This window comes from Phascolarctos cinereus, unplaced genomic scaffold, assembly GCF_003287225.1.
Source record: "Phascolarctos cinereus isolate Bilbo 61053 unplaced genomic scaffold, phaCin_HiC Scaffold_8;HRSCAF=390, whole genome shotgun sequence".
Taxonomy (NCBI): Eukaryota; Metazoa; Chordata; class Mammalia; order Diprotodontia; family Phascolarctidae; genus Phascolarctos; species Phascolarctos cinereus.
Genome location: NW_027556291.1, coordinates 41180641 through 41197985, shown reverse-complemented (window position 1 = coordinate 41197985; position 17345 = coordinate 41180641). Strand labels below are relative to the sequence as shown.

The following is a 17345-nucleotide window of genomic DNA, read 5'->3' as shown; positions in this document are numbered from 1 at the left end:
ACCCACTGTATGGCAGTGCTGTAATAGAGCAGGCCCTGGGCAAAGTACCAACCTCAATGCCCCCAAGCAGTTCTCAAAGACTCTAACTTGAATAACAGTTGCCAATCTTCACTGGTGCAGAGAATTACCTCACTGGGCGTTCCTGACACCAGTGAAATCATGGATACAAACAAAATCATGCCAGGTATTATATCATGTGACATATGGGACACAAAGATGAAATGGGCTCTTCTCTAAGGGAGTTTACATTTTACTAGGGGAAATCACACAAATATGAAGTAAATAGTCATTTTCTTAGCAAGGAAGGACTAACAATTGGGGGCAAGGGGAAATAGGCAAAGGCCTAGTAGAACTTGAGATGAGCCTTGAATGATCCAGGGAATCCCAAATCAGAAAGCGGTGAGGGCAGGGAGATGTTGTTACATTACATCTGGAGATTTTTCTGGAATTGACCATTTGTCAGTCAATCAGGCAGGAATGTAGAGGAGGTAAAGAGGAGTAATGGGAAATCAGTCTGGAAAGATGGAGTGCATCCATCTTGTGAAGGGTTTGAATGCCAGCAATTATAACCTATGATCCTAGAGGCAATAGTGAGCCACTGACTTCTTGAGCAGTATGGTGGCATGTGCTAGAAACCTAGAAAACTAGACCTGTGCTCTGAAAATAACAATCTGGCACCTCTTTGAAGGAAAGGTGGACTGGATTAGGAGGCTATTACTGCAGTAATCCAGACAAGAGGTGCTAAGGAGTCCATAAGTGGGAAGAATGGGATATAAGGGGAAAAAACTGACAGGAGAGAAGGAGAATTCAAGGATGACTCCAAGGTCACAAACCAAGGAAGACTGGAAGAATGGTACTATTCCTAACAAACAGAAAAAGCAGGAAATGTTTCAGACTACTATACGACATTTAGTAGGCTAGTCTGGTGGTTCAGAAACAGAGCTTAGGAGAGAGAGGGAATTATGTATATTTGGAATCCATCTACATAAAGATGATAATTGAATCTATGGGAATTCATGACATCAGCAAAGGAGAGACAGAAAGAAAAAGAGATGGTCCAGGACAGAGGCCTACATAAGAGGGGAGAGATCATGATTCAGCAAACTCAACTGAACAGAATCAGTCAGTCAGGTAGGAAGGAGGAAATGGGAGAAACCCGTCATGAAAACACACAGAGGACTGTTTCCAGGAGGAAGGAGTGGTTAACAGTGTCAAAAACTATAGGGATAACCAGAAACAGAAGGATTGAGAAAAGCCTACTGAATCTGGCAAATTAGATCATGGGTAACATTGAAAACAGTGTCCTTCAACATCAAAGATGACAGTGGAATATATTCCACAAAATAAAGAAGATTAGGATGCACCCCCGCATCCTGCAAAGCTGAGCCTAATCACTAACAAAAAAAAGACAGACCTTCAACAAGAAGAAAAATTTGAGTAATTCCTCCAAAAGAATCCAGAAATGAGCAGAGAATTCAACTTGTAAGCACTCCAAATGAGAAACACAAGAAAAGTAAATAAGTGCAGTTTTCAAAAGGATATTAAGCAAGGAACAATTCTAGGGCAAGAGACAAGGTTATTGTCGAAAAAATGTTGACCCAGGTAAGAATGACAAGGCATCATCAAAGTACAACGGGATCTAAGGGACTAAAATCTAAACAGAATTTAGAGTCAGGAGAAAGGGAAAAGAAGGGAAAAAAATATAAATCTAACAATTATTATCTTAAAGGTGAATGGATAAACTCCCTAAATAAGAGAGAATGGCAGAATTTTACATTTGCCCCTCTCATGGACTTTGTGTGCCTGAATTAAAAAAACAAAATCAAATACAAAAACATACTGGCTAGCTTCTGTATATCAACCTAAGGGCCAATATAAAATCCTGCTCAGGATTATCAGAGTAGGAAAATCAATGTGTGTGTGTGTGTGTGTGTGTGTGTGTGTGAGAGAGAGAGAGAGAGAGAGAAGACATGGCATTTATTGGAGTATGGGAGAAGAACTTCCAGTGTGCAAACTGCCTCCACTGATACAGGCCAGCAGCTCCTCTGTAACTTCCTACTTTAGAGATGTTTGAGGAGCAGAAATGATTAGGCACAACATCCATGGCCACACAGCTAGCATAAAGCCAAACCAGGACTTGAATCCAGGTCTTCCTGATCCTCCATGCCAACTGCCTCTTCTCCCCATCAATAAAATGGGGATAAAAACACTTGTACCGTCCATCTCACTCACAGAGTTGTGAGCAAATCATTTTGTGAACTGCAAATTAATAGGTAAAAGTGAGCTCTCATCATCCGAGTTCAGTCTTGAAGACCATGTAATTTACGGGCATGTTATACCACATCCAGACCTACTATTTTTGAAAAACTCGTAAAACCACTGAGGAATTAGGGCGAAGAGCTGACTCTACTTTGGTTTTTTTGGCTTTGGTTTACTGATCTTTAAAACAAGAGGGGTGAGTGGGAACAGATGATCTTTAAGGTCCACACTGCACCACCCACAACCCCAGACCAAGGAGAAAATTCTATGAGCCACTGACATGTATAGTCATTCACCTGTGGCTGATCTCCGAGGACAAAGGGACGATGTCATTTTCATTCTTCTATCTCTGCCAACACCTAGCACAGTGCTTTGCACATAGTAGGTGCTCAATAAACATTTAATTCAAACTTGCCCATCCTGCATCTAGAATTTTCCTTTTCTCAATTTCAGTCCTTCGTTCCCAACCTTGAACATTCGTAAGACTCAGGAAGAGCCTTCTGTGGTCATCCAGCTTGCTATATACACAGCCAAGAAGAAAGAAATCTGGTGCCCCTACCTAAAACCAGTCTAACCCGACTGTCTCCTGGTATTCTTCTCAGACTTCACCAAACTACCCTCAGGTTATGGGAAGGGGAAAATGGAAGAAGTATGTGTGTCCTAGATCCTAACCACCCTATACTTCTGAGTTTAAACAAGAAGACGAAGTATGAGAAGAAAGGTCTATTTCTCTGTCTTTACTGACTCACTATTTCTGTGTTAGGGACACCTGACAGTACCTGGTACTCCAAAGTTTTCTTAGCACTGATAATCCCTGCAATATTGGTAGGCAGCCTGCATCTCTGTTCCAGGCCTACGTCTCCTGTGCAATGTCTCTGGTCACTGCAGGCAGAGGTGTGCCCTATGGCCTACACCACCAGCAACCCCAGAAATCCAATCCCCAAAACTCCAGTTTGACGGCTGCATCTCTTCCCCGGTGCCAAATAGCTGACCAAACTGTCTTAAGAGCAGAAGAGGCCAAAGGCAAGGGCACACCTTTCCACCAAATCTCATCTTCTCTCCAATCCCTTCCTTTATCCCTGTTCCAAGTGTCCTTAGGACAGCACTGCTTCCAGATGCGTCACTGACTCAGGTTTTCCTCTTGCACCTTTGTGGCCTATCTGGCTCCCACAGAGGTGAACTGAGTTTTGGAAAGATACTACCAAAAAAAAACGTGCTTCACATAAGAAACACATAAAGAATAAAAATATGAGACTAGAAAAGAGTTCCTGTTTTAGCTGATTCAAAAACAAACAGGAGTTGCAATTTTGTCATCAAAGCAAAAGTAAAAAATTCACACTATCAAGAAAGAAACATGGAAATTACATCGTATATAAAAGTACCATAGATAAGTTTAATATCAGTATTAAACTTATATGCCTTGAATGGCATAGCATCTAAATTCATAAAGGAAAAGCTAACCAACCTTCAAAAGACACAGATAGTAACAATAACTAGAATATATAATTGTTACTCTCAGAGCTGAATAAGTCTAACAAAAAATTTTAAAGGAGGAAAATGTAGAACTGAACACTGTTGGAAAATTTAAGATTTCCAAGACTTATGGCATCTTCTGAATGGAAGCATTAATGAATACACCTATTTCTCAGCATCACATGCTACCTTTATAAAGACAAACCATTTACCAGGACAGAGAAATTGTAAAAAAAAAAAAAAAGACAAAGAGACAGAAATAATGAACATGTTTTGTAGTCCATAACACAATTCAATATTTAACATAGGGAATACAAGCAAAAAGTACAGACCTAAAAGGAGAATAAGTTAAAACTTCCCGAATAATGAGTGGGATAAAGCACAAATCATAGAAACAATCAGGAACCATGTAAAAGAGAACGATAATACAATACTGCAAAATTTGGGGAATGAAGGTAAAGCAGTTCTCAGAAGTAAAGTTATATCATTAGAGTAATAAAGTTGTTTCACAGTTAACAAACTAGAAGAAGGGAGGAAGATTATTAAACTGAGCATGCAATTGAAAAACAAGAAAATAAAAACTAAAATAAGCCCCCCAAATCTGACAATTAGAGAAACTGATAAAATGGAAAACAAAAATTGTAGAAATGAATAATACTAAGAGCTGTTTTTTGAGAAGATGCACAAAAGCAATAAAGTTTTAGCTAACTGGATAAAAAAAAAAAGGAAAATCAAATTACCAAAGTGAAAAAGAAAAAAGATAAATTCACAACAGAAGAAATAAAAATTACCAGAAAGTGCTACAAAAAATAGGGATAGAAACTGGAGCTTTGATTTCATTCATAGGCAGCTATGTGGCACGGCGGATTAGAGTGCAGGACTTGGAGTCAAGAAGACGTGAGCTTCAATCCTGCCTCAGATACTCCTTAGCTGTGTGAGTCTTAGCAAATCAACTTAACCTTTCTGTGTGCCTCAGTTTTCTCATCTGTAAAATGGGGATAGCACCTACCTCACAGGATTGTTGTGAAGAGAAAAATTATTTAATAATATTTGTAAAGCAGTTTGTAAACCTTAAAGCTCTATATAAAGATAAGCTATTATTCATTGGTATGGGGAAATTAACAAGCCATAAATTAATTACCAAAGATGGGTGGAGGGGAGGGGGAGAAGAAACCCTGGTCCAAATGGATTAACAAGTGAATTCTACAAAATATTTAAAGACTAATTATGCTAAAATAGTCTTAAGAACTAAAAAATAAGTACTCTGCCAAACTTGTTTTATGAGACAAATATAGTACTAATGCCCAAATGATGGAAAGAGAGAGCTATAGATCATACTATATAACTAGTAAATTGTGATGTAAATATTTCAAATAAAACTCTAGGAAAAGTATTGTTGTTGTTCAGTCATTTCAGTAGTGTTCTACTCTCCGTGACCTCATTTGGGGTTTTCTTGGCAAAGATACTGGAGTGGCTTGCCATTTCCTTCTCCAATTCATTTGACAGATGAGGAAACTGATAAAAAAAAAAAAACAGGTTTAAGCAACTTGACCAGGGTCACACAGCTAAGTGTCTGAGATTGGATTTGAACTCAGGTCTTCCTGACTCCAGGTAAAGAGCAGGTAGGTGCTCTATTCACTGGACCACCTAGCTGCCCAGGAAAAATATTACAGAAAAAAAATTCAATATGACCCAGATGGATTCATATTAGGAATGCAAGGATGGCTCAACATTAAGAAAACAATTAGCATAGTAACGAACAACAAAAGGGCAGCTAGGTGGCGCAGTGGATAGAGCACCTACCTGCTCTTTACCTGGAGTCAGGAAGACCTAAGTTCAAATCCAGCCTCAGACACATAACACTTACTAGCTGTGTGACCCTGGGCAAGTCACTTAACCCCACTGCCTAGCAAAAAACAAAACAAAACAAAATAAAAGTAATAAACAACAAAAACTACCTGATTAAAACCCTTTGCTAAAATTTGGTTCTCATGTATCTACTTTTAATTTTCTTGATGCCTTTTATTTTATGTATGCATACATCAGTCATTCCTGGATATACTCCTCCACCACTCATACCACTTTATAACAAATTTTTTAAAAAGTTAAGCAAATCTGACAAATCAGACAGTACAGATAACTGTATTTAAGCTATTTACTTTTGATAGCTTAAAAGTGCATTAAGATTGTTGAGACATCCTACACAATACTGTACATCCACAGTCTCCCACTTCTTGTCTTTTTTTAAAGGAAGTTCCTATGGGGTATGAGACTAGATCTTGGGAAGTGATTCCTGTGTCAAAACAAAGTGCGTCAATAAATCATCTGAACAACATTAAGTCTAGCATATTGACACATGGGCATCAGTCACGGTTACTGAGCTCACTAAGATCATGAGGTTCAGTTCTCTGTGCTTCCACTCATGAAGATCCTAATCCAACAACCTCAAAGGGAGACTGGCTAACAAGTTAAGGTAGCACGGAAAGAGGGAAGGTTTCTGAGCTGGGACAACTGCATAATGGTGGTATAATCAATTGGAATGGATGAGTTAGGGAGTCAGTTTAGAGGGAAAAAACAGAGTTTGTTTTTGGGCATGTTGCAAGTTTGAAGGGACTTCCAAATTGGCAACCTCCCTGTAGATCAACATGCCTTTTATTCCAAATAAATGTTTATATTATGCAGAAGGGACAATGAACGTCATTACTCTGTCAATAAATTACTAGATTTGGATAGCAGTAACTCAAATTTCTATAGCACTCTGAAGGGAACTGCAGGAAGTACCCTATCCCCACAATGTCACACTAAGATATATTTGGGTTACTTTGGATCTTAAGCATAATAAAAGATTAAAAACAAAAAATCAAGCTTTTAAGGCAAATTCATCTTTTTCTTTTCCTCTGTGGACTCCTCCCTCCCCCAGAGAACAGCATGTAGTAAAAACAACCAAATTAAAAAAAAAACAAACAAATGACTGCACTTGACAGTTATGAGAAAAAGTCTAGAGTTGAACTGGGAAGAGTAGTAGAAGCATCAGGACAGCAGAAAGAAAATCACAGAATCCAGGGCCAGGAGGGGCTTCAGAGACCAGCTGGTCAAATATATACTTGATCAAGAATCCAATTTCAAACAAAACCAAGTTTCCAAAGGGATTTTCTAAGTATCTTGGATGTGTAGTTCTATACAAAGTTTTATTGTGTATGACCAAAAATGATGCAGTTGGAGCATGGAATTTGAATCAGAAGACTGAGAATTCAAATTCTGGCTGTGTTATTTCTGACTTAAGTGACTCTGGGTGAGTCCCTAGCCCTTCTTGGCCTTATTTCCCTCCTCTATAAAATGAGGATCCTATAAAGTCCCTTTCTAACTCTATATCCTAGGATCCTATGGATGCAAGACACAAACCAAAGAGAACTACAATGCTGCTGTTTTAACTGTATTTTGCACAGGAAGGGATAGGGAAGAGGCATGGAAATAGGGAAGGTAAATATCCAGTAGTTGTAACACATAACAATTATAGACCCAGGAAATTTGAGTCTAACTTATTGAATCTTGCTGACGTATTTGGTTGTAACTTTGTTAAGAAGTGGTACTATTCTTACAGAATAACTATGTTACTGTTAAAATAACGAATGTCCATCTGTAAAGTAGAGTGAACATATATACATACAGCTGTAACAAGGTTTTTTGACAAATAACCTATGTGCAGAAAAAACCTGCATCTTTTTTCTTCCAACGATTGTCTCTGCCAGAATGAAAGAGCTAGCATACAAAAGTATAACTGTCTGACCTAAGGCACTGTTCTCACCTCCAACAATTCCTCTGAACTCTGAACGGCAAAAGTCTAAAACATCCAGGAAGGATAAGTCCTCCTCCTCATTCGAGAATGAGTTTGAGAGAGGAACACAGTTCTGCCTCAAAAAGCTGGTGATTCAAAAAATTAATTAGCAGTTAGGCTGATTAATTCATACTCAAGTATCAGGCAATGGTTTAAGTAGGACTTGATGAAGCAATTTTCATAAACCACTTATCCACTGTGTGTGTGTGTGTGTGTGTGTGGTGAATATATGTATGTGTGTATGTATTACATGGGCTTAAGACTATTGGTGAATTTCTTCGCAGCTATTTCAAAGGAGGATTCATCCCTTCCTGCTATAGAAAGGCAGGAAAATTTTGGTTAAATAGCACTTACTGCAGCCTTTAATAGGTAAGGGAATATAGCACATACATAAGAAAAAAAAAAGATACTCTAAGACCATTGTGAATTAGCAAGCCAATGCTACAAGGCAATGGCCATGATACTGTTTTACATATGTGAAAATAACACTTATATGTCCGTAAAGACATAAATATGCAATTTGAAAGGAAAAAGTTAAAAAACCATGATAAATTGTAACCATGCTAGGACAAACACTTCTCCAGGCCTCATATTTCACAATGTAGTAGACAGAGTGAGTTGAGAGAGTGTGAATGTGAGTGTATGTGAGTGTGAGTGTGTGAGAGTGTGTGTGTGTGTGTGTGTGTGTGTGTGTGTGTGTGTGTGTGTACAGATTACAACTTAAAACTATTTTCCTGAAAGTAAAGGTATATAAATTATGGCAAAATACAATATGCAGAACTATGAAACCACCAAAATGTCAGCATTAAACACAATGTGACAATGCTCCTGAGAGCAGTCTTGGGTCATCCGAGAGATCTAGTAAGCTCTTTCCCAATATTGAATCTTTGAGAGTCTAACAGTAAAGGGATGAATGTTATTTAGGGGTTTTAAATAGGCTGGAAGCAAATTCTTTCCTTCTAAAGCACACTGTTTACCAGTCGGTTTGTAAGTCAGTTTGGATGCTTCCTCACCACTTTTCATATGTCACAGGAAAAATAAAACAAGCAACAAGCAAGAGACAGTTTAAATGAAATTATTAAAGGAAACAGAAATAACACTTTCCCAGGAAATCTTGTCACATTGTAACAAAGAAGGACCTAGACAACTCCCCAAAAGTACTCAAGGTGCAGGTGGAGAAGCATCCCCTTCTCTTGGGAGTTTGATTTTAATATAGTTGAACTGGGGTAAAGGTAAGAAGCAGCTTCCTGAAGAAAGATCTTTACATGGAATCCGGTGACTTCCAGGATTGGAGTGTTTAGAGATCTGGCCAAAGAGAAAACAATGAGAGGAAAGACTGAGTACAGAGGATTCCAGTTACATGGCATCTTGCTCACCGCTTAGCTCTTTGTCACTTCAGTACTACAAAACCCCCTTCTCCTCGTCCTCATCCTTTGCAACCCCCTCCCCCCAGCCTCTTTGATGCCAAAGCAATAATACCCCCAAGAAAGGAAATCAAAATTACTCTGGGGAGGGCAAACAGGATGTTGAGGGCACCAGGGACCATGCCACCCAAACTGGGTCAGCTGAAGAAAGTAGGGACGTTTAGCCTGGGGGAAGAGTAGACTTAAGAGGGACAGGAGGGATGTTTTAGGTACTTGAAAGATTTTCAACTGGAGAAAGGTGAAAATTTCTTCTTGGCCCCAGAGAGTAGATTGCAAACAACAGATGGGAAGTTTTACTTTGACATAAGAAACTCCTAACAATTAAAAGTGTCCAAAAATAAAATGGGACACTTTTGTGGGTACTGAGTTTCCTATCACTGGAGGCATTCAGGGTGGACAGAGATCAGGGCCTGAAGTCAGAAGACATGAGTTCAAACCTGACCTCAGACACTTAAAAGATGTATTACCCTGGGTGAATCACCTAACCTCAGCTTGCCTCAGTTTCCTCATCTGTAAAATGGAGATAATAGCACTTACCCTCCAAGGTTGTGAGGATTAAATGAGATACAGTGCCTAGCACGTGGTAGGTATTTAAAATGCTTGTTTCCTTCATCCCTTCAAGCAGAAGTGGGATGATGTCGTGTTGGGGATATTACCTTAGGGAACAGGGGCAGACCTGTGATGTCATTGGTATTGGGAATTCCTAGATGAGACTCCTCCTACCATATTGTCTGCAACTTCTAATCCTAGAGAGCTGCCTGGAAAATCAAGACATTAAGTAAATTGACAAGGGGACCCACAGCCAGTGGAAGTCAGGGATGGCACTTGAACCTAGGTCTTCCTGGCTCTGAGGCTGGCTCTCTTTCCACTATACCATATTGCCTCCCTATTAGGATACTGTCAAAAGGATTAATGCACCCAGCGGGGGATGGACTGTATGAGCCCTCAGGTTACTTCTAACACTAAGATGTGCTAAGACTAGAATTTTTCAGATATTCACTTTTTATTGGCCTAAATGAATATATTAAGATTCATTGGGTACACAGCCCCATTAATAGCTCCAATAAAGAAGCCTTCTTGAAAGACTAAATGATAATAGTCAACCTGGTGTAAAAGTCCTCCCTTTTTATTTGAGTATTGGCAGCCCATAAAAGGCCTCATGATTACAGTGCTGGTGCAGCCCAGGTACTGAGTACAAAGAACCTTGTTACAGGGCTCCTCCTCTTCCTTAGAAGGCGAGGGGCAGGGGTTCTTAATCTTTTTGTGTGTCAAAGGGCCCTTTGGCAGTCAGTCTGGTGAAGCCAATGGACCCCTTTTCAGAATCAGGTTCTCAACTAACTGAAGGAAATGCCAAATTTCAGTTAGAGTTTAGTGAAAATAAGGATAATATTTTCCCTATCCCTATCCAAGTTCATGAATCCCCTGAAATCTGTTCTTGGACCCTTCTAAGTCCATGGGCCACAGGTTAGAAACCCCTGCTTTAAAGGTCTATTGGGGGGCAGTTAGGTGGCACAGTGGATAGAGTACCAGTTCTGGAGTCGGGAGGCCCCGAGTTCAAATCCGGCCTCAGACACTAGACACTTACTAGCTGTGTGACCCTGAGCAAGTCACTTAACTCTAACTGCTAAAAGAAAGAAAGAAAGAAAGAAAGAAAGAAAGAAAGAAAGAAAGAAAGAAAGAAAGAAAGAAAGAAAGAAAGAAAGAAAGAGAGAAAGAAAGAAAGAAAGAAAGAAGGAAAGAAAGAAGGAAGAAAAAAAGAAAGAAAGAAGGAAAGAAAGAAAGAAAGAGGTCTATTAGGAACTAATGACGCTTGTTACCCATGGCAGCCTTCCCTTATATAAATATACCACCTATAATATTGCCACAACTTTTCACAGCTTTTTAAGCCCCACCATAGCACTGCTATCTATCATTTGACTGACCGCATACTTCAAACATTCAACCTCTGTGACTGAACTATTACCTTGTTCTTCCTAATTTTGGGTCTTCTAAACACCAATTGTGGGATACATTTATAATAGGATTTCACTCTACTGTGAATGGTGCTATGTACAGTCAGGATCTGGTATATTTGTTTTTAAAATACAATTGCTATTTTTCTCATGATTGGGAGGTGTTCAAGCAGAAGGTAGCTGATATCCAGCCTGCTGGTGATGCTTATGGAAGACTCTTCTGACAGTTATTAAAGGGCTACAAGGCACAGGTTGAAAATGGGGCCAAGGAGTTGCTAAGAGTGTACCTGGGTAGGGAAGGAAGGGGAGAAGCACCAAAATATACAGAGTGAACAATCCCCTTTAAAAAAAAATAGCATCACTGCTATTCCAACAAGCACCAGGAACTTGTGTTTTAACAAGAACATTTAATAAGACACCGGAAGGAAAGTTTCTATTGTTGATGGAGCCTCCTCTAGGAGGCGATGGGCCATGAGGGCCTCAATCTCCTATTCCACTGTGTACAAACTTACAAGTAAGAGCCCAAACGCTTTCCAAAGACCAAGCAAATTAATTTTCTATTACCCTTGTTTTCTTTCAGCAAAGAGAAGGCTCCTTGGTTCTGTTTGTTAAAAAGCCTTTCTTCTGAACTTCAATTTCTTAACTATACATTCAGAGAGGTGTTGCTTAAAGAGGATACCTCAAAGGCATATTTTAACCATGATTCTTTTGCATTGTGTATTTTAATGTTTAACAAATGTTTTCAGTCTATTTATAGAAGAGAAATCAAGATATTTCCACAAACCCCTAGGAATAATGACCTGAATGAATTAAAGCAATCACTTCACAATCATTGTTCTGTGCTCATTTACAATGTGGAGGCCAGCTGGGGTGGAAAGAGCACTGACAGAAGCCAGAGTCCTAGGTTCTATTCCCAGCTCTGCCACTCATTTCCCGTGGGACCTTTGGCAAATAACTTAAACTCTCTGGACCTCAGTTTCCTCATCTGTGAAATGGGGACAACAATCACTATCTCACAGAGTTGTTGTGGGAACCAAATGAGACAATGTATGTAAAAGTGCTCTACTTCAAAGATCATTGATTGATTCATCATTCTACTGATGGAGATCACTGTCTCGCCACAACTTGGCACATTTCCTTTGGAAGTTATTGTGGCTGAAGAGACGATCACTCTGTGACAAATCTGGTTATCAGCCTCTCTCTGATCTTAGCTGGACTGGTCCTTGGAAAGACAGATGCTAAGTACATTACAAGGGCCATTCTTGATGCCTCCCCAGCTTGGTAGGCCCTGTGAGAGCTTGTGCTCCATAGGCATAGTCTTTGACAACCCGGGGTTCCCCTGACACCAGGACTGAGGCACCAAAGGACAACTTTTGTGAAGGTGACCCAATACAAACCTAAGCTATCATCATCATTAAAACACAAAGCGAGCAATTACACTTGAAAGAAGCAACTGACTTATAAAAAGTCATCCCTATAAAAAGAAGCCTCTGTATTACCTGAATTGCTTCCTTCGGATGTGGCCAAGGAATTCATCACTGTATCCTCCTCGAAGGCTAACTCGGGACCTGGAGCAAATGTAACAGCTTTACTTGAGTTCTGAGTGCAACTTTCGGAAGGAGCGTTGCTGACATTCGATTTGGCATGAACTCCAACTTCAATCAAATCCTCGAAAGTCCATGTGCTAGATTTTCCATTCAGGTTTGAGGTGTGCTCAGCTTCATCGGTATCCATAATTTCTGAGTTTGGAGTAATCATGTCTTTGGCAGAAAGGCTAGAGAAAGATATTTTAATTAAATGCCTTGCCTAGTCAAATATCAATATTTTCTTTGGAAAAAAATTTGCCCTCTGATTAACTTTCATTAAGCACTCCCAACATGACAATATAAAAATATGAATGTATGGTGTGATTATAGATGGTCCTCTACTGACAAATAGCAGAAACAATGCAACAGATTATTCCCATAAATATTATAGAGGGGAAGGTTGATTTCCAGGCCAATACCCAAATGTCCTTTTAACCCATAATGAAACTGGACCCATGGTTTCTATAGTAAAAAGCATCCTAGAATTTAATTAGGGATGCCAGAAAGAGATCTCTCCCTTGCCAAAGTCCTAACACTGACTTGTATGAGGACTCTAAGGGTTGTGGCAGGGAAATGGGGTGGGAATGAGGACAAACTCCAGCTTGTCAAAGGAATGGGGATGGAGGAAGAGGGGACAAGGGTTGTGGCTGGGCCTGCAGAGCTCCAACGACTTCTGTAGTGAAGGAAACAGGCAGAGATTTCTGTGGTGTGTGGAAATCTCTCAATAACTGGTTCCAGGCGAGGTTGTGCCAGGGGTGGAGCATGAAGGTTCTGGGGCTATGAGGACTATCGATTCCAATTCCCACAGCCTCAGTGGGCGTTCACTAAGTCTGGTGGAGGGATAAGTAGACTACTGCCTGTTTCATCTGTCTAGAGTAACAGGCATGTAATTGTATGCTACTGAACAACTGTTAATTAGATATTCTTAAATCAGAGTGATCAGAGCAAACTAACTAGTCTAACTCTAACTACAGACAGGAAAAAATGTTTTACAACAAACGATCAGTTTATACATTGTCAAGGCGACTTTAACAGCTATGCTAGACTCTGGCAATCTAAGGCAGAGAGAGAGAGTATTTCCCTCTCACTAAGGAGAACAGGAAGCAAAGGGAAGTTATGCTTTCCCTGTTTCTGAAAGGCAGGAAAAGAAGTGAAGACTCTATCCCAAACAGAAACTTCCACAGAAGGATATTTGAGCAAAGAATTGCTCAAAATCCAGAGCTTTCAGAACTATGTCTTCAGAGAACTGCAAAGTATTGTTGCTGTGAACTCTCAGCCATTCCCACTGTCTTTGCAGCAAACTCCTGATAAGCACCACTTGCTTTACCACTGTCAAATGTCTCCCCTGCCCCGCTTTTTAAAAATAATTCAAAGAAGTGAATTAATTAATAATTACACGGAAAGCATCTCATCCCATCTCCCCAAAAAGCTGTATTTTATAAAAGTGACTAACCCAGAGTGTGTTGCCAGAGTCATAGGCAAACAATCTCTATTTTCTGGCTCTCTGGCCATCTCATCACCATTGGTGACGAGTCCTTCAGTCTCATCTTCGGCTGCAGCTTTAGCTTGTTCTGTGTAAGCCAGTGTGGGAAACGTCTCAGCACTAAGCCCTTCTGGGGTCTTGACATTCTCAGGTGACCTAGAGTCTGTTGCCAGAGTCACAGGCAAACAATCTCTATTTTCTGGCTCTCTGGCCATCTCATCAGCATTGGTGACGAGTCCTTCAGTCTCATCTTGGGCTGCAGCTTTAGCTTGTTCCGTGTAAGCCAGTGTGGGAAACGTCTCAGCACTAAGCCCTTCTGGGGTCTTGACATTCTCAGGTGACCTAGAGTCTGTTGCCAGAGTCATAGGCAAACAATCTCTATTTTCTGGCTCTCTGGCCATCTCATCACCATTGGTGATGAGTCCTTCAGTCTCATCTTGGGCTGCAGCTTTAGCTTGTTCTGTGTAAGCCAGTGTGGGAAAGGTCTCAGCACTAAGTCCTTCTGGGGTCTTGACATTCTCAGGTGACCTAGAGTCTGTTGCCAGAGTCACAGGCAAACAACCTCTATTTTCTGGCTCTCTGGCCATCTCATCAGCATTGGTGACGAGTCCTTCAGTCTCATCTTGGGCTGCAGCTTTAGCTTGTTCTGTGTAAGCCAGTGTGGGAATCGTCTCAGCACTAAGCCCTTCTGGGGTCTTGACATTCTCAGGGGAGTCAATCTCAGTGACATTGGCTGTGAAGAAAAAAAAAGATGAACAGCATAACCAGCTGAGTTTCAAGATCAACTATAATAAAACACTATGGATCTATCCAATATCTTATGAGATGAGAGGTAAAATAAGGAAGCTGGAGCTATGCTTAGGGGCGACAGTACTGCCTCAGGGCAGGCCTGTCATCAAATATTGATGTAACCTCTCTAGGTATGTGGCAGTACACTGGGCAGAAGAGGGTTACTATGAACTGCTCTCAAGAACTGAAATGTGATGGGGTGCCAATTATAATCATTGTCTTTCTGATCCCACCTCCCAAAACATGCCTCTGACAGACCTGTCCATTTCCTCCCTTCTGCACAGAATGTGGGAAAAGACTGAATTCGACTATATCCCTTTATACCAAGGGCTCCTAACGTGGGGCCCACAGACACCCAAGGCATTTGTAGATTTCAAGGGATCCATCAATTTCAGGGGCAAAAATTGAATCTTTTCACTAACCTCTGAATGAAATCTCACATTTCTTGTGGTTGTAAATTTTTAATGAACCATAATTCTGAAAAGGGCTTTACTAGACTGCTAAAGGGATCCAGATTCAGGACAGAGAAGGCAAAGAACTCCTGCTTTTTTTCATGAGATCTCAGACCCTGAATACTTCCGTGGTGAACTGGTTTGGGATCACAGAGAAAGAACATGAAAAGGGGCCAGTCTCTATATAACAACTCCCTTTGTCCTCTGGGTAGGATGTACTCAGTTTGCCAAACCTACATACAAAGATTAATTTCATGTCCTAACCCTAAGCTGCATGAGAAGTTTTATATGATAAAATCCTACAAAGTAAAAACATATACAGTAAAATCCTACGAACTTGCTCTAACTTACAAAATCACTTCAAACTCAGTGAGCTTCAGTTTCTTCATCTGTAAAATGGGAGATAATGATACCTCTGCTACCAACTACCTCATAGGACTTTTGCAGGAGAAAGTGCTTTGCAATCCTTAAAGCACTTTACAAACAGGAGGTGGGATTCCTATGATTACAGTCATTCCCCAGCATCCTAAAGGATTACTACAGGAGCTAACTGGTAAATGGAGGCATACCCAGTGGGTCCACTGTTTCCAAATTTCCTCCATCTACTTCATCAGCAGCATCCCCGTCAATAGCCTCATTCTTAGACTTTTCTTCACTCTGTAACCAAGCAACACAACACTGGGCTCAGGAACTCTTTGCTATTAAACCATCTCTGTTACTTCAGTATTCACTTTTATAAGGTAATTGAGTAGTTTCTTCATTTAGATTAAAGGCTAATCACCTATGACTTGAAGGCAGGATGTGGCATTTAATGAGTCCCAAGAGAGCAGGCATGATGGTAGTGGCTGGATTGCAGGGGTAGTTTCAGTCTGGACAAGCAACCCTGGAATTTCGGGTTCAGTCACAAGTAGCGGGAATAACCCGGTAAAGTGATGTATATTGAGACACTGGCCAGGTGATTTTTCCATGACAAAAGGGAAGATGCCTCTGTCCTAAAGAAAAACACCTGGTACTCAGTTTCTCTGGGAGGCAGTGCTTACTGCCTGCAATTACACAAGGGCATTGTTTTTCAGAAACAGGCCAGGGCAATGAATCAGAAACAGGAAAGATATAGGAAAATATATACAAACTTTCACACATCACAAAAAGAGACTTCCAAGTAAGAGCAGGCAATTCTGAAGGACACTGCAAGGCTCTGTCACTTCATAACGTGGCACCCTTATATCACAACTTCATTCATTCAGAGGGCCAGCATGATGCAGTGGAAAGAAATGCCACAGAGTCAAGAGGCCGAGATGTGACTCTCAGCTTTGGGACGTTGGGCAAGTCATTTCTCTGAGCCTCAGTTTCCTCACCTGCAAGATGGTGATGATGAGATGAGAGGATTTAGAACTCAATTCCAAGCCAGATCATCTGACTCCAAAGCCAGTGCCCTTTCCAAACTACAATACCTTAGAGGCAAGTTTTATCATTTCACTTATATTTAAGGAGAATATGTCTGAATGCAGAATTTAACAAAACCTTTTTTAAGTGAGCACCTGTGTGGTGTAATAGATAGAGAACTTAACCCCAGAGGCAGGAAGACCTGGGTTCAAATCTCCCCCCCCTTGGATACATCTTGGCCATGTCACCATGCTCTAGGTCAGAGACAGAACCCCGGCAGGCAGAACCAGATTAAAACGTAACTAAACAGTTACCAAAATAAATAGAAATACAAATTGTGGTTTTCTAAGTTAACATATGGTACACAGGGATCGTGCTGTTCAGTTCAGCTGCCCCTTTTCTATTTGAGTCTGACTCCACTGCTCTAGGCAGCACTCTAAGGTGCCAACCTATAATGGTAGGGGGAATTCTGGGTAGCCAAGAATTCTCTAGTCCAGTGAAACCACAGGTCCAACCCCTATCCTATTCCCCTAAGCATAGTGTAACAACTTCATTCACCTTACTACAAAATTTAGCCTCTGATTTTTAAAAAAGAGCATGAAATTATCAAGTTTGCAGCGAGAATTCTAGCACTTAACAAGCTGAGATTAAAGAAAAGATATCTTGATTTCACTTGCTTTCTGGGAGGGCTAGAAGGTCCCCTCCTCTT

The 17345-nt window shown here is 40.5% G+C and overlaps 1 protein-coding gene across 1 annotated transcript in view; it reads right to left on the bottom strand.

Annotated features, from left to right (window-relative positions):
* Positions 1-8626: 8626 nt before the first annotated feature.
* The window catches only part of MAP7D3 (MAP7 domain containing 3), a 116601-nt gene continuing 107882 nt past the window's right edge, over positions 8627-17345 (bottom strand). The window contains exons 19-22 of the mRNA XM_078147730.1: positions 15823-15910; positions 13983-14745; positions 12443-12717; positions 8627-8872 (exon numbers count right to left, since the gene is read on the bottom strand). Coding sequence (XP_078003856.1) covers positions 8865-8872; positions 12443-12717; positions 13983-14745; positions 15823-15910 — 1134 coding nt within the window. The 3' untranslated portion in view covers positions 8627-8864. The remainder of the gene's footprint in view (positions 8873-12442; positions 12718-13982; positions 14746-15822; positions 15911-17345) is intronic.